Source organism: Athene cunicularia (assembly GCF_003259725.1).
Source record: "Athene cunicularia isolate RWA chromosome 9 unlocalized genomic scaffold, athCun1 chr9_part1, whole genome shotgun sequence".
NCBI lineage: Eukaryota > Metazoa > Chordata > Aves > Strigiformes > Strigidae > Athene > Athene cunicularia.
In genome coordinates, this window is record NW_020799110.1 from 14,579,908 (window position 1) to 14,597,802 (window position 17,895).

The following is a 17,895-nucleotide window of genomic DNA, read 5'->3' on the forward strand; positions in this document are numbered from 1 at the left end:
GGGGGGGGGGGGGGGGGGGGGAACAATGTAGAAATGAGCACTGGAGACCAGACATGTGCTTTACAAATCTCAGTTTATTCTCTCTGTGCAAATCAGTGCTACTTAACATTACTCACATTTCACAGTGCAGGGGGCAGAAGTGATTACAACACTGCTTAAGCTGCAGTTCAGTGAGATCGTTCTGGGTCCTGGATCCCAGGTGATCTCCAAGTGCCGATGATCTGGAACAGAAAAGAACTGGACAGCCAGCATTACCAGTAGCTGTTACTTGTTATATAAGCTACCTCCACAGCATCTCCAAGGGAAGCCTGCTCTCCTCCTCAGGCATCACAGCATTCATGGCTGCATGCAGACTCCAAGCATTTATAGCCAGCAGCATATAAAAAGTTTATGGCACAGTTTTCACATCAGAGCTAGCAGAGACAGATAAGGAATGAGCAAACAATAAGCTCTTCTCAGAGCCACTTAATGTTATAGGACAAAACAGAACAAAGTTTAGCAGTGGAAGGGAAATCTGGTCCCTAGAGTAAGAAGGCAGGGTCCCAGCCTGGCCAGCAGCACTCGAGGCCTGCTGGCTGCTCCACTACTGGTCATCACTGGGACAGAGGGAATGGGGCATGAAGCCAGGCAGCCCCAAAGCTTGGAAAAATGATTGAAATCCCTGTATATGGCCAACAGAAGAGACCCTTGGGGACACTGTGCACAAGTAGCTCATATCCATTAGCAGGAGGTTCTCTGAGGAGACAATCATGTGTGACATGGAAATTTCATTGTGCAATATTGAAAAAAAGGAACACGTCACTTGAAGCACCCTTCCAGAGCTCACAGTCAGGCCACACTAGCTGTACAGTGCCCTGTCACTGTTCAGGTGATGAGAGGATGAAACCAAAAAATGGATTTGGGAAAGCAAGAGCAGTTCCCTCACCAACAAGAGGGAGCCTAGCACAGGGCAATGACATGAGGGAAGCAGGGGGATGGCTGGACAGTGTACCACGGTTGGGTGGTTCAGGCACCAGTACCTAAAGTAGCAGTCAGAGCCACAAAGCTCATCAGCAGCGAATGGAGAGAGGCTGCAAGTCCCATCATCCACAGGGACTGACTGAGGGATGGCTCAGACTTCCTGCATTTTTGGAAGGGCTTTTCCCTGCCCAGCCTGTCCACAGTCACAGGCTCTGGCATCTCCTGGCCACAGTGCTGGGAGGGAAGAACCCTTCTTTGCAGGAATCTGACCCCCCTGAGCTAGGTAATGAGGCTGTTTAGAGGCAGTGTTGCTGTCTTCCTGGAAAGAACAGACAGTCACAGCACAGCAGAGCTTCCTAGCAGTATCATGAACGGAAGGCTGACTGACCCATTTTCAATGGAAAACTCTGCTTCTGTTTCCCATTTTAGTTTCTCCCTTCAAGACATCTCATAGCAACAGCTTTGCTCTGCTATTAGCAGCCTGTCCTTTTAAGGAAAAGCAAGAGCCCATTAATGAGCCAAATTTATCACTGGGGGAGCTCTGCTGACCTAATTACACTAGCCACATATTTGACCCATTATGTTAACCTTCCTCTGCCTCCTCCACAGTTAAAAAGACGACACCTTTCAACTTAAATCAGGACAGCAGGGAATATAAAAAGCAAGAATTAGGAAAAATAAACAAAAAAGCCATGCTGTTCTCAGCATCCCACAACAGAAGACCTGAAGCCATAACCTGAAGTGAAAGCACACACATCTAGAGGGGAGATGCATCAGCAGTGGGTGCAGAACAGCCCCGACTGAGTCAGCTCTGACTGTGTGTACGTACGAGCACTGGAAGGATGCCTGAAGGACGGCCACCTACAGGGTGGCCCCGGCAACATAGAGCCAGTCGGCAATGGCAGTGGGCAGGTGAGTCATGACCTGCAGCCTCACCCACCAGTAGATCTCCATGGGACTGTAACGGTTGTTCGGGCATGGGGAGGTGAGCGCATCGGTGATGTCATCCAAGACCAGAGACATGTCCTTCAGGCCACTGTTAACGAAGGACTTCATCCGGGCCACGTGGCCAGTGAAATAGTCCCTCCCGTAGTCCTGCCGCACGGTGTCACTGGCCCCGCTCCACAGCGCCTCAGCCTGCCTGTCGATGCCCTCTGCCGTCAGGATGCCTGTGGCTGCCACGAAGTTGCTGGGCTCAATGAGGATGACTCTGACACCCCAGCGGTACATCTCCTGCCGGAGGCAGTCGGAGAAGGCTGCCACTCCAAACTTGGAAATGCAATAGCAGGAGCGAGATGGGCTCACCATCCGTCCCAACATGCTTGTGATATTCACCACACGGCCTAGAGACAAAAGAGCAGGGAGAGATGATGGGCTGCAGAAGAAGTAGCCAGAACATCCCCATAAAAAAGGTGCTTTGTTGGATGATGCTGATTTGTAAAATCTGAATCTTGAAGAGGCATCCAAATCCCCTGTCAAGCCTTTCTCTTCTGACCCAAGCAAGCCTAGTCCCTGCTCTGACCTCCTCCATGGACAGTAGACATGCCTGCCCTGTATTAAAAAGGAGTTACAACGCATGAAAGACATTTCCCTCCTAATTTCCAAGTAGGGAAGTACCCAGACTTTCTGAGGCTACTGCTGTGCTCTGACATCAGCGGGCCCCACTTCTGTGTCTTGCTAGAGAAGCACTTAGGCTCTGTCCATCCCCAAGACAACGTGTGCAATTATGGTTCCAGATGCACTTACAAACAGGCCCTTGAAATCTCAACAGCTATTTTTACAGAGTGGATTTTCACAGCCGTGGAACACCACACCCTTCTGCAGCTTGAAATTTTAGCTGAGAAACAAGCGGGCAGCTCTGCCCTCTCATTCCAGACCTAAGTGCAGCTTGGAGGGACTGTGAGAACCACCTGCTGACCAGATGGGTAAGCCACCTTTTGTAGGGAGGTGGGGCTTGATTAGTGGGTACTCTGAAATTGGTATCTGAGCAATCTTCTCATTATAACCCATTTCTGTCCTTACAGAAAACACAGTCGTGCCAGTATTCTCCCACACATGCTAAATAAATAAGCTCTTCAGAGTTCTGCTCATACATATCTCTTTTTTTTTTTAAATATAAAACAAAGACTTTTGATAATACTGTTGTCTTGTAAGGTATCTAAAATGGCTGTTATTGACTCTCATTTATTTCACCACTACCACTCTGCAATTATCTGTAAATCAAATAACGTGAAGGGAGAAGATTCAGTAATCCAAGCATAAGCACTCAGTGGACTCTGGAGGCCCGGATTATCTTGTCTGGCCTCCAGTCACTTTTTCTAAAGATGGCCTGGAGTCCTGTGTTGTATCTGCCAGCACTGCACAAAGGTCTCATATGCTGGGATGTTTAAGATAGCAGAGGCTGTGTAGGTGCCTGGACTGCCCCAAGAGTGGCCTGTACTACCAAATGCTTACACAGCATGTTGAACCCTGCTGTCTGGTTTGCCTGCACGCCTCAGACACCCTCCCTGGACTGCACAGGCATTCCTCAAAGCACAGTCTGAGTCATGATTTTTAGCTACATCTCTTTTCTGTGCTGCAAAAGATATCTCTGAGTCTTGCCACACTGCCCAGCATGTACCTTTAGCTCTGCGAATGAGGGGCAGGAAAGCCTTTGTCACCCTCACAGTGCCCCACAGGTTGATCTCTGCCACCTTCTTGTAGTTGTCTAAACTTGCAAATTCCACCTCTCCGAAGGTTGAGACACCAGCATTGTTCACCAGGCCCCACAAACCTGCCAACAAACAAACATATGGTTAAAGAGTGGAACAAAGAATAGTGTCACAGAGAAGCAGCCTTCCTTGTTGTTCAAAGTAACCCAATCCCCTGACAACAAACTGGGAACTTTTGTAAAAAAACACTGTAGAGAAAAATCCAGGAAGGAGATGAAGTACACTCTTGGTGAAGCCAGCAGGGCTTGTTTAGAACATCAGGTCACACAAACATTGCTCCCTTGAATGTCTCCTCTAAGGTCAAATGCTGTCCTGGGCCTCTGTATGGCTGAATCTGTCTGACACTCTTTTATGCTTCCTGTTGGTCCCAGGTTTGTCTGCATTCAGTGATTTTATCACAGCTTTTGCAACTTGGGAGGGGGCTGGACCTTCCCTCAATTTGAAAATAAAAAATAAAAACTGGAAATAAAACAAGCATCTTGGATTTCTAAATCCCCTTCACAACTCTGTCTCACTGTTTTGGAGAGCATGTGGTACTGAGCTGCAGGTTCATGGCTCAGTTAATAACTGCTGTATTTTAGTGCAGGTATTTGGTTTTCCTCAACCTTAAGTACAGCAGAAGATGGCAAACTTGCAACCAACCCTTAAAACTACTAGAATTTAAAAATGAACACCTTTTGAGCATGCAGTGCTGGCAAAATTAAATTGACTGCACTTACCACAAGCTTCTGCACTGAGCCCTTTACATGTCCAGGACTTAGCAGGTCCCCGAGGACTTGACCCTTTGAAGGGATTACTGCAGGAGTCCCAGTGGCAAACATTTGTAGGACTGAGTCTGTACTTTGTGAATTTGTTGAATCACGGGACTATGCAGCCATAAACTGCAGGAGGAACAAACAAAAGAGCTGGAACAAGATAAGAGAGTTGCTCCTCATTAGATGTCCTGCCATACACCATGGTTATTTTTCACTGTGTAAGTACTCAGCTGGAGTCGGGGCCCCTTTCCACTCCCTGACCTTCCTCTTACCACCAAGAACAAATACAGGGCTAAGAAGGAGTCTTCATGTCAAGGGAGCTATGACATTGCTTTCAAAAGCACCCACGTCATGCCACCCTGTTGATAAAAGTTATCAAGCACTCTCTGTCAAAATTTTTTGGGCTGTTTGCCCTGCCTCTGCTCCATAGCTTTCCTGCCCTGATGTATGAAAGTCTTCCAGTAACTTCCAGCCTATATTTATTCATGGTCAGATAGCAACTATGTATTGTACTGAATACAGCCCTCTAAGCAAATTGCAGTATTCTACAGTTGCCCAATAAATACCAATGAGATTTATCCTCCTGGTGCACTTAAAAACACCAACATGACCTTGATAGACTGGCTCTCTACTCTCACAGTGGCCCTAGTAACCCTGACCCGTTTCCAGCTACATTTGTTTTCCCTGAAGGCTGTTGACCAGCCCTGTAGAGCTGACCAGAGAAGGTCAGGTCTTACCCAGTTGTAACAGAGCACTAACCATTCCCTCATGGTCTGTCCCAGAATGGATTTGCCTATTATAGGTGCCGCCATTCATTCCTGCATCTCCCAGCTCACCTGTCTCTGACAGACAGTGGTGAATACTGGTCCAGTTCACTAGCCTGCAGCTTCATCCCCCTCCAGAACAACCCTCTCCCAATCCCCACCAGGTCACAACAGCCCCAAGGGCTGTCTGGGATAACAGCTAAGTCATAGCCAGCAGCAAAAGCCAAGAAAACATCTTGCTCACCTATCCTTACTTCTGGTTTTATTAATTTAAGTTTCTAAATGCTGCAGTCAGGTAGTTGTACTCCTGCTCTGCCCAAGATCCCTTGCCAGCACTGCTGCACTTACTGAAGCTACCAGCTTTAATGAGTGAAGATAACTGAAATTCACACTTCTCTGGCAGCCAGCACAGCATCTCAGCCTGAATGGGGTCCCCTGAGCTGCTGCACAGTAGGCTCTAATCACAGGAGGACCACAGAAACAGGGCACCTGACAGTATAATTTCACCAGTAACAAGAAGCTATGCAGAGAAAATTTGTCAGGGATTTACCAAAGACCACGAAAGACTTAAACTGTCAGTCCCAAACTGACCTCTGCAGAGTACTCCCAATCCTAAATTTCTCTACAATGATTTCCCATTTCTTGCGCTACAAGGTTAGGTTCAGTGACGTTCATGAAAACGTTATTTACAATAGTTCATTCTTGGAATTTCATTGCTCACCGATCAGGTCACATTACGTACAGAACAAAGTGCTGCTGGGTACCCAGTCACAGGGCTGTTTGCTGGACAGCAGTGTGTTTACCGAGCAGAGCCTTATCACTACTATTTCTTTAGTGTCAACAATACAGTGGGAACTGCATGAGATTGAAAACAAACAGGGGCACTCCTATTGAAATTATTTTAGCCTTATGTACACAGCACAGGAAAAAGAGGTATCAACGTACAGTGCAAGAACTGTTCTGCACTAGCTCCTCTGGGGCCACACTCAGGGTGCAACAAGCATCTCCACACAAGGCACCTCAGTCTCAATAGTGTCTGTGTTCCAGCACTTACTGAGCACTATTTATTGGCAAGCCGCAAACCTCAGTCACCAATGGGCCTAAAAAAAGAAGCCTTTGCTGCTCTGTACACCGTGCTGGAGCAAATATCTACGGGATAAGGCTCTCAAGAGCAGGAGGAACCGGTCCAACTTGCTGATCAAGGATGTAAGACTTCTCTGTCCTTGCTACACATACAGTTTTACAAACACTGCTGCATTTATAGAAACAACAGAGCTGTTCCCTTACAAGCTTTTGCTCAGTGGGAAATGGACCTGTGCCACCACTGCTGTTGCTGGGCTCTTCAGGAAAAGCTTGAGATGATGTGAGATGTGTGATGAGGGCTGGGTGGCTGTGTAGGAAGAAAATTCACGCAGAGAGAACATGTGTGGGATCAGAGCTCGTATGTAACTCCGGTTACATTTCATGTGCTTCTTTTGGGAGGAAGGGTGTGCTCAAATAATTTGCATGAAGATTAGAGCTATTGTTATTTACTAGCTTTATACTTGCTGTGAACAAAGGCAGGCCCGTGGCAGTCTCATCAAGGCTTCAAGAGGAGCAACCGCCCTGCAGCCACATGACCCTTAAAATCCTGGAGCCACAGATGTGAAACTTCAGTCCACCCTCAGCCTGGGTCTACAGCTGCTGTCCAGCTTGCTACTTGTATGGAAGCTGCAGAGAAACCTATACAGGGCAAGCAGCCTCACAACCTCACCACACAAGAAGAGGTTACATGATGTCACCAGGCTCTGACTATAAAGCTCACATCCCACTGCTAAACCACTTTCAAGAAGGAAAGCAGCACACAAAAAGGACTCCTATCTTCTTTCACATGTTTTTAGGGTTCATGCTTTGGTCTTGCACTTAAAGTGGTCTATGCCAAACCCACCCTGGATCCTGCTTCACATCACCTCTGGGATGTTGCATGGCAAACTGAAAACATGGACTTACCTGGCTGAAAAATAATCCAGGTTTGGGGGCAGGTCAGGTTTGTATTCCAGCTCAGCACTCCGTTACACAAACAGGTTATACCAGCACAGCAGAGGAGACAGCAGTAAACAGCCAAGGCCTGTCACCTCTTCACTAGCAGGATCACTACAGAAAGGTCTGTGTGAGCCTGGCTGCAGCAGAATCACCAGGAGGGGATCAGGCTCTGGCCATCCTAGGCTCTTCACAGACACTCCCAGGAGAAAGACACAGGTTCTTGTGGGCTTGCTGCCACTCATCACTTTTTACAGGATGTAGAGTTAGACCTAAACCTCCAGACAGTCTTGGTGTCTTTCCCCGGGGCTGGCACATGCACAAGACAATTTTCCTCACTGACCCAGGTACAGCACTGCCTGACCACCAGCCACACACTGTCACAGGCATCCAGGCTTGTAAACCCTCTTTTGGCAGTGCAGAGAGGGAACGACCTGGCCAGTGCAGGGCCTGCTCTGTAGGAAGGATACTGTGAGCACAGCAAAAAGCCAGCTCTGCTGGAAATACAAAGATCCCCACATACCTTCCTCTGGCTCCTTCAGGGTCCTCTTTACAAAATCCACAGCCTGAGCAACCTCCTGGTCACTGCACACATCCATCTGTAGCACCTGCATGCGATCTGACTTCATGTTCTTCAGCTCCCTGGCTCCGTCCCCATTCTCATCCTGTCCAGCAGAAAAGAAAGATGTCCCACTAAGACAAGGAACAATAATGCAGCTTGTGGCCAGGCACGTTCACGTGGACAGGAAACAGAAGCTACTGAAATTCCACACAGAGGTGTAAACCTGGTGCACAGCAGCGCCCCTGTATCTGCATCAGCGATCCCCTGCACTGAGGGGCCACAAAGCCCCTGCTGTTAGCTCCTAGCACGAAGGGTTCCACATCTGTAACACTGTGAAATACTGTGCCAGCCTGGGGTAACTGTGGATGACTCTCCACTGCCTCAGTCTCCATGCTCTGCATGTAACTTGTACAGAAAACAGAGTCAGATTTTCTAGGTTTAAAAGCAAAAGGCTAATTAGGCACCACACTCGTGTCATCCCAAAATACTGCCTGGCTTCTAATGAAATAGTATTGTTAGACCACCTTGAAAACAAGACAGCAGGGACACCTGTGGCATGCCTGAAAGCCAATAGTCTGATGCTACAGGATACAGCAGGAAACATTTACAGCTGAACCTATATAATAATATTTTGCTCTTAAAACACAGAAGAACAGGATGTACAGGAATGAATGCACAGCGGAGCTCTGCCATGTGACAAGAAGATTGCAGACATGAGGCATGAAAGGAGGAGATTCTGGCTCTGCTTTCCTTTCTACCCTTTTCCTTTCTTTCCTTCCCCCCCCCCATTATCACTAGAGATTCTGTTACTATTATGGGATCTTTTTGTTTGTTCAAACATAAACCCAATTTGAATTTCAAATTTACCAAGTCCCTTCCAGACAGGATTGCTTCCCAAGCCTTAGAGACGTGCTCAGGTGATAGATAAAAGTGGAAAGAGCATGGATTAGCCATGCAGTTCCACAGCAGGCTCAAGATTTAATTCACCAAACGACTCCCTGAATTACAGGCTCTGCCTGATTAGGGAGGAAGAAGTTATGAATTGGTGAGTCACCATCCCTGGCTGCCACTCTTCCTTTAGCACTTGATACCAACTCCCACAGCACAAGGGCAAACAAGGTGAGCAACCCTCCCACAGTCACCTGCTCAGCTAACTGCAGCGAGGCTGAAGTAAAAAACATGTAACCGCCTAGTTTTTCTACATGTATCTCAAGCTATTTAATGAATATAGTATACAACATCTCACCTCCACCTTCAGTCCAGTGAACAATGACATGTAATAAAGGAAAAGAGCTGAAATGTTCATCACAGCCTTGAGCAAAACAGGGTAGCTCTCTTAAAAATCAATATATAGTTAAACTGGCATTATGATGATATCAGGAATGAGTTGCTGGCCCCATGGCTGCATCTTATTTCACAGCTGACTTATTTCCAGTTATCACAAAAATAGCAAATAAAGACTTGAAGCTTTTCTAATGCACATCAAACATGGTGACATGCTGTGCCTAGTCCTCTTATCTAGCCACAAAAAGAATCTCTGAAAGTGGCGTTACAAGTAGTCAATAACACAGTCACCAAAATATTATATTCCCTTTGAAATGTGTGAGGGTTGTGTAATGCCTTACTGTATTTCTGGAAGATGCTCTTGCATCTTGCTGAGTTAAACAAAGTAACTTTCAGCTACTTAACAGTGAATAAAGTCGAGCTAATTCAGCTTGTAAAGAGAGAGATCTACTGTATCTATATAGAATCAAAAACTTAAGTATATCTGTATTCAAGTACCAGTTGTCCTTTCAGAGCACTGTAAACACCTTTCCCTACATATTTTAATCTTTCATAATCCTTGTGAACTAAAGAAGAAATATTTCCACTTTTTTTTTGAGAAACAAAGTCTTAGGCCAGCAATTTAAAAATCCAGTATAAATGGTTTGTATTACTCATATTAAAAGTAATTTTCCCCTATTGTCAATGCAACTCAATCTGCAAAGTTACCTTCCCAGCTACAATTTATTCATTGTTGACAAAACATTGATTTTGGAAGACTGACTTCAACATGCAATATCAATTGGAACCACTTCTCATAGTTGTAGACACCACCTCAGCCACTATTTAACTCTAAAACAAATTGCTTAACTCTTATGTCCAGGAAACCTCTTCACAAATGAAGCAGCTGCATATTTTTATGGAAAGAAGTGAACATCATCTTATGTTCTGTGGTCTTCAGAGGCTGTAAGCACATTCCCTGTTCAGGTAAAAGGAGGAAGTACCCTGTGGGGTTTTTAAATAGTAGATTTGCTGGCTGGGAAAATACCTGGAGCAGTTCCTGTGGGAGCAGCCAGGCTGTCCTCCCTTGGATGGCCTTTGTGGCCTTAGGACTCACTAGCAGGAGCCATGCAGGAGTGTGAGTCGAGTGGGGTCCTGGCAGCAATGGACCAACTGCTCTTGCAAAACCTCTCTCTCTCCCTTTGCTGTCTGATTTTTGTCCTCTCAAATAATGTCCCAGCTTCCCCTTTCCAGCTCCATCAGAGTTGAAAGCTGCCCTGCTACAGCCCAGCCTGCTGTCCAAGTACTTTCCAGAGAGGCCTTCAGTGGGCCTTCACCATTTCCTCGCAGCTATCTCATTTCCCCCAGTTATCCTGCCCTCACAGCCCTGCAGGGCTCTGCCCACCCCACCCTTGGCTAGCAGGGGCTGCTCCTGGGCGGGGAGCATGACAGACACACAAGTTCTCTCCACCCAGAAGAGCCTTGCTCCAGCTTTCGGCTGCCTTCCCCTTCCCCTTGCTCATTCCTCTCCCCTGCTCTGGTTCGGAGGATCCCAATGCAGCTGGTGCTGAGGGCCAGGCAAACCACACAGGGGCTTGTTAGCAGAGAGCCCTCCTGTCATAGACAGAGCCATGGCTTTTTCCGAGAGAATATTGTAGGACTCAGGATTAGGTCCTGGCAAGCACTCGAGCACCTGCAGTGAGATGTCAGTGGTAATCAGGAAGCCACAAACACAATGCTAAACACCCGTGGATCCAGGCAGCTTGCTCTGGCTGCGCCAGTTTCCCCCCACCCTGCTGCTCCTATCCACCCGCTCCCTTCCTGCATTTCCTGGGCAGAACACCTCGTACTTGTCATGCCTCAATTCCACCTAATTGATTTCAGACTCCATCCGCTCTATCAGGATCATTTTGAACCCAACTGCCCAAAGGGTCAGCAATCCTCCCTGCTTGGCACCATGGACATTTGTTTCCAAGCAAACTCTCTATTCCAGGGGCCACTTCCAAGAAAATTTCCCTGGGACTGAACAGCAGTCACAGGCTTAGAACCTAAATTTGCTCACGAGGGATTGTGTCAAAACCCTTATTCAGGATACATTTATTCCTTCCTCCTTAACCACTGTGCTGCTTAGCCAGAAGATTAGACTGACATGTCACAGTCTGTTACCAGTAAACTTATGCAGACAGCATATATCACACAATGATCTAGACATTTGTAAAACTGACAGATCAGTGTGTTGGAGTTTCATCTAGCACAGTGAAGGTGAGCTGCCTGGTTAGCAATTCCAGAGGGTCTGTCTCCTTTGGGAAAGGAAGTAAAATGTTTGCACTCTTCCAGCCTTCTGGAAATCCCCTGGCCTTCAGGTGCTCCTGAAAGTATCACCCATGGGGCAGAAATCACAATGGCTCATCTCAAATGCTCTTCAGTACATTTTGTCAGAAGCTGTGAAGACATCCATTTATGTAAACATTCCTTGTTCTTTCCCTTTTTTTGCCTGCAGTCCTCATGAAAACTGCTGGCAGTAGACATCTGGAAACAATATATCCCTTTTTTCAGTAAGATCAAAGAAGACAATGATTATTTCAACTTTTTCTGTACTTTTTACTTTTCAGGTTATTTTGTAATTGATTTCTGTGTGTTTTTCCATCTTAATCCTAAATATATTAACAGAAACTTTCTCTGTGGACTTACTTGTCCTTGCTATGTGAAATCCCTTGCGCACTTGAGCCTCTCCAGTTCTATCCCAGCCTACTTGCAGTGTTCTTGTTATTCCTGTAACTTTTAATTTTGATCATTAAAGAGCTCCTGATGCTCCTGACGGTGTACTATCTTGTACTTAATGAAAGAGCTTTCTGTGGTAGTTAGTACATCAGGGATCCATTAATTCTCTGTACAAAAGCATGCAACTAAGTGATGATGGAGTAACTATGTGTGAACTAATAGCCTGGCATCAGCTCTAGGACAACTGCCCCTGTACCTGCTCTGACCCTGCAGTGAACCTACAGCAGCTCACATTTCTCTCATGACAGGGTAAGTTTACTTGCATTTGTCATGAGCAGTTACATGCACACTGCCAGTTACTGTAGGGTAGCTGCATCCTTAGCCACACTGCAGATGCTCTCCTTCACTTATCAGTAATAATTACTCATATACCTTGTTCCTCACAAGTGATCCAACCTAACAGCTCCCTCCCTGCCTTCACTGATGTTTCCTGCTTCTTTTGAACGCATCAGCCTTTTCTGTAGTCACTATATGCTTCCTTTTATCAGAGCAGTCAGCTCTAGACAACCACACGCTTTCTACCATTAGGTTTTCAGTAAGGACCTGCTCATCAGATTTTAAATTCTCAGGCTATTATCTCCCTGAACCATCTAAAACACAAGGCTGTTCCATGAGGATGCTGGCTGTCCGAAGAAATGTAGAAAGCATTTGGCTGTAATATTTTTGCAACAGCTATCCAGATAACTGTGTTACCACCAGACCCTGTCCTTCAGATGCACCTAACAGTAAATAAGACAACAGTAACAATGGGGGCAGGGGTAGGACACACACAGCACAAATGAAATCCCAGGTCTCTGAGTCCAGGTCTCCTAAAAATTTATTAACACACAGAAGAAAAAACACGTTTTCCCCCTCTCTACCCCTTCAGGGTCAAGTGCTCAGCTGATCTCCTGAAAGTTACCTGCAATCAACTACGATTGCTGATGGATTTTCCACTTCCGCACAGAATACAAGTACAGAACCACAAGAAATTTGGCTTCAAGTAAGAAGTTGCCAGACAGGATGCTGAGAGCTGCCTAATCATTTTGAGACAGGTAATAATCTGTGATTAAGAAGTAATTATTTTTTCATCAATAAAACATGCAAGCAGGGCTCAATTTGGGAGTATTCAGTTTGTTTACGTAACTTCAAGTGCAGCCTAGCCCTCTCTGCTCCACACTAGTGTGCTGCCTTCTGAATAGATCCCTCAGACCACCCCATCTCCCCTCTCCCTTGTGTTCCCTACACCTGCTGCTCTGCAAAGTGAGCACTGGACTTGCTATCACCACAGAGACAAGCATCCCAAAGCAGTGTATGACATGATTACTGAAGGATTTACAGAGCCTCCACATGGAAATTTCCAAATAGTGGCAATTTTCCAACAGGACTCTCTTGCACTCAAGTTACACAATATGTCAGCTGATAATAACTTTCCCTTCTGGTGCAGTGGAAGAACGTAACCTCCGCTGAGATCACATGGGCAACAAGGACCACCTTTCTTTCTTTGTTCTCACCCTCCACACTACTCAAGAATCTGTGATCACTCCCTGAGCACCTGTGCTGAAATGGCCAACTTCAAACGGAGAAACAAGTGGGTATGAACTAATTTTGAACAATTCACATCAGAAATTACAGAAGTTTTCACTATCAAAACATCAAAAAAAGCATAGTAAGGGTAAAAGCCCAGCTGCAATGGACGTGGAGCTGACCCAGTTTATGTTGTATAACCCATAGTTACGTGCAAGAGCGGGGACTGGGACGATGGGTCTCCAAACCCTTCTGACTCAGTGTGCCTAAACTGATCTCTTACAAGTGATGACATCTGCCAAACGCAGAGGGCGAGACCTACAGATATCAGAAAGGTATGGTAAATTTGTTTATTCAGCTATCCAGAAACTGAATAGCTTCTACAGAATAGCACAGTTAGGAGACACTTTGGAAACAGAACCTGCACAAGACAGGAGAGGCAGCTTAGAAATAAGTGTGACGAGAATGCCCTGAAAGTAAAGGGATAGAATGAAAGACAACAAAAGAGATGCCAGGGAAGACTGAAAGCCATAGTGCCATAGCAATCTTGGACTATCAGATTTTTGAGTGTGTTGTGGTATGGCAGAGAGTCTTCCAGCAGTGAACAGTGCCCTATTGTGCAAGCTACTGCATGAACATGCAGTTGACAGACAGAGGTCAGAATTACAGGAATGACACCATGCAGATGAAGAAATGGAAGATGTAACAATACCTGCCCACTGCACTTTCCTCATGTCTTGGACTAGGGTATATGGAGGCTGCAGATGAAGATGCTGTATGCTGTCACTTGAGAAGCATTTTTCTCCAATCAGAGAAGAATTTTGATCAATATTACTACTTACCATGAGCAAGCATCCAGCAAAAACAGTAAATCCCTTTGCGTGAAGCTGTTTTGCCAAGGCATGTCCAAAACCTTTGTCACAGCCTGTTATTAGCACTGCCTTCCCTTCAGCCTGTATAGGGAAAGACAGTAAAATGATATCATCAGATATTGCAATGCTGCAGGCTCCACCAGCACCCAACGACATGGCACAAGAGCAGCTTGCAGCCTGGGCCAGCCAGAATTTAGGAGGTACAATTCCAGCTGCCAGTTACAGTGGCCATGTACCTGTCTGCACACTAACCTGACCGCAGTCTAAACCCAGCAATTTCAGCAGCTTCTGCTGGGTCAACCAGTGTAAATGAGTTGACGAGATCCCTGTGTAGAAACACAACCACTTCTCAACTACCCTGAAACTCTAAATTTATTCATTTGCTGGTCTGTAACAATTTGTTTTGCCTTGACACCTGAGATAGAACAGTAACCCTTTCTGCGAAGTATCAGTGGTCAAATCACAACAGAAACATTTCAAAAGAAGTTAGTGATCTACCAGCTCACAGGCATTTAAAGAGCAGCATAGAAAATATCCAAATAATGGTATGTCACCTGCTTGAACTGTACAGCAGCTCTTTTAACTGCAGAGTGACTCTGTTGTCTGTTCCCCACCTCCTCCCACTCTATGCGGTACTTTCCATGCTGTATTTTACCAAGCAGGAGTGTGAGTACAGGTTAGGATTTCCTTCTGAAACACTGCAGTCTTAACAGGAACAACTTATCAAATCCTACAGTTCTCTGCTACATTATTAATATCTTTTGACTGACAGATAAATTGAGAGAGAAGATTTGATATTCCATCTGATATGACACAACAGGCTTGTGATAGATCTGAAAACAGAATCCCAAATCCTGAAGAGAAGCCTGCAGCAAAACACTGCCCATTCACCCTCTTTCTTTGCTTGAAAGCCATCTCTCTCCTGCTCTCCTCATCACAGCTGTGAAGCAATGAACTCTTATCGCTTAACCCAACTTGCAGGCACTCAGCTGCAGTGCTACACACTGCTCCAAACCGAAACCATATCCATGAGGCAATAACCTGATATAGTAATAAAGATCTAGAGACTGAAATAAGGAAGTGAGGTCACTTCCATCTCTGTGAAGATTATCTGCAACTAGTAGTCTCTCTTACTGTATTAACAACAGCTGGAATACGAACATTTGTATCTTACACTACTTACACATGAATTGCACTGCCTTGTCCAGCCACTTTTTCAGAGAGAAATGGGGCAATCACCAGTGCTCTCTGCTCTCTTGTTTTGCTGACATGAGTGGTAGTGAAGTGGCAATAAGGAATAATTGCAGGGTGATAGCGATCAGAGCATTACTGCACAAACGCAAAATGAGCCTAAGCAGAGAGCAATATGCAAACAAGCTACACCCTGTCCTATAACTCTCGTTGAAGTTGCTGCTTTCAAAGGGGAGTCACGATCTGAAGTTGAAATGAGAACTGATCAAAAGTCTATCCTGCATTTATCATACAAACACCCACAATAACACTGATTCTTGAACTCAGAGAACAGCCAGGCTAGCTCTACTAAAGCTCTGAAGGTAGCTACAGCTAAAGGATAAAAAATAAGAGAGAACTAAATATACAGTACTCAGTCTTAATTTACAGTGACACAAATGCAAGAGAAGTAAGGATCAAGCAAGAACCATATCATGGAATTTACCAAGGTTATCTCCCACAATAATTCAGCAAGTTGGCCTATGGAAAAGAAAAGCTTTGACTTTTTTCTCTGCTTCACCTTCCTACACCCTTTGCCTTTGAACCCTGAAGACAAAGAACTTCCCCAAAGAGCAGGAACTGTGAAGTAAATAAGGAATTATGGTCACTTCCAAAACCCAGGACAGGCAAACAAAGAAGACACCCAATCCTCAACCACCAGTAATTAGCTCCTTCATCTGCCAGTCTGATAAGGACAGAGCTCAGCTGGAGGAAATAAAAGCAAATGACTGTGCTCCTCTCTGCATTTAGGTTTAGCTCTCAGCAGATGTTTTGCTTTCTCTGGTTAAAAAGAAAACCAAACCACCAAAATGTAGACAGAAAGGAGGAGGTTTAAAAATCCTCTCATCTATTTATAATAGGGAGCAAAGTGAGGAACAACTTACAGTATGAGAAGGTTCCTGTGATTATTTATTTGATATTAGCCTAATTGCTGGTAATAAAACATGTAAAACTATAGGAGCATGGTTCAGAATAGATGGGAGGCCGCAGCACCACTAATGTGCAAAAACTCAAGGGATGTACTAGACCTCACATCTTTAGTGGCCCCTGTCTTTGTGCCACGTGTGATGGACAGCAACCTCTCAGGGATGAGAGGTTGACTGTTTTTGGCCATTCCCAGCCAAAAAGATCCTATCCCCCCAAAATAAAACCCCAGACATCCAATCATCCTTATCTTTTGAAAGTCCCAAGATAAGGCCTAATGGGCTTCGATTCTGGAGTGTGATAAGGCCAGTCTGCAGCTTAGTTTGTCAGGCAAAGAGTACTAGCAGGCTTTACAGTGACCTTAATCAGCATTCTGAGGAACTTCAGGTGCCTCACTAAGGGTCACAGTGTTCTCAGGAAATCCTGCACAGGAGATAGCACTCATGTGCAGTGCTGCCAGGGTACCTGAGACCTGCTAAGAGAGCAGAGAAACTTCTACTGGAGGTGCTGCTGTGGCACCTGAGCAGGGTAATACCATCTGTATCCTCACTGTGTGATCCACAGCACTGTAATACATGTTCCACACAGTTCAAACAGCCCCAGTGAGGCAGCCTGATTTTAACCTACAGCCAGCTGAGGTGCACACACCTCACTAGCTTCTCCTACTGGGATATGATCAGTTTGTTAAATACTAGAATTTAATTTTACTCATGCAGCTGATTTATCACATACACACATTCATTGCTAAATAGGTTAAGTAAAGCAAAGCTGCTTTGTCAGCCTCAGTCTCTCTGGACAATGTGGGAACTCACCATGCTTGCCTAGACTTTATCTTCTTCTACTGTGTCACTAGTTTTTTGGATCCTGTTCCCTTTTATCCCCCTCCAATCACCTGCTTGTTATCAAGCAGACTAATTTGAGGATGAGAGCAGTTACACTTTGCTTGTGCCTTTTTTTCCAGAGTCAGGAAACTGAATTTTTCAATCCCAAGAAAGGGAACGAGAAAATTCACTAAAGTATTTCCTCACGCAGGACAGGGATGGAGGATGCTGGAAGAGCAGAGCAGATGGAAGAAGAGCTAAGTGGGAAGCTGCAAATTGGCCAAAGCTGTTACATGGCTGTTTCAGTGGGGCAGAACTGAGCTGGAGGCCCTGGAACAAAACCACGTTCACTTGCAGGTTCTTCTCAGTGCCTGCAGAAAGGGCGTTTGGAGTGTAAGCAAGAGCCAAGTTAACTCCAATCCAACTAAAAAAACCCAGATGTTTAGTGTTATTTTTTTAAAAAACACATACAAAAGACTGGCTATGCAATTCTGTTCCATTCGCAGGGCAGTTTTTTCTCCCTTACACTCATTTCCAAGTCTAGAGCACTTAAAATCCACACGCCTGCTGCTGTTATTCACGACATCCTGTAGAGAACAACTACTTGACATTGTGCCTACCTTGACCTGAAGGCAAGGGCATGAAATAGATGCCGGCTGCTGATCAGCAGGAACGTCATCAGAGGAAGCAGCTACGATGCGCATGCGATGCTAGCCCACACACAGCA

General features: G+C 45.5%; 2 protein-coding genes across 3 annotated transcripts in view; both read right to left on the minus strand.

Moving 5' to 3' along the window:
- Positions 1-1,083, minus strand: part of LOC113483454 (D-beta-hydroxybutyrate dehydrogenase, mitochondrial-like) — a 2,176-nt gene extending 1,093 nt beyond the window's left edge. The window contains exons 1-2 of the mRNA XM_026854993.1: positions 1,020-1,083; positions 148-221 (exon numbers count right to left, since the gene is read on the minus strand). Coding sequence (XP_026710794.1) covers positions 148-221; positions 1,020-1,083 — 138 coding nt within the window. The remainder of the gene's footprint in view (positions 1-147; positions 222-1,019) is intronic.
- LOC113483212 (D-beta-hydroxybutyrate dehydrogenase, mitochondrial-like) lies at positions 62-17,178 on the minus strand. Of its 2 annotated transcripts, XM_026854519.1 has the most exons (5): positions 17,160-17,178; positions 14,164-14,274; positions 7,733-7,874; positions 3,581-3,733; positions 62-2,303 (listed from the first exon to the last, which is right to left on the minus strand). In XM_026854519.1, exons 1-5 carry the CDS (start codon positions 17,160-17,162, stop codon positions 1,822-1,824), a joined length of 891 nt encoding a protein of 296 aa, XP_026710320.1. In that variant the 5' UTR covers positions 17,163-17,178; the 3' UTR covers positions 62-1,821. The 2 variants fall into 2 exon arrangements, with proteins under 2 accessions (XP_026710320.1, XP_026710318.1); XM_026854517.1 differs by lacking the exon at positions 17,160-17,178 and having other exon boundaries at positions 14,164-17,066.
- Between the last annotated feature and the right edge of the window lie 717 nt (positions 17,179-17,895).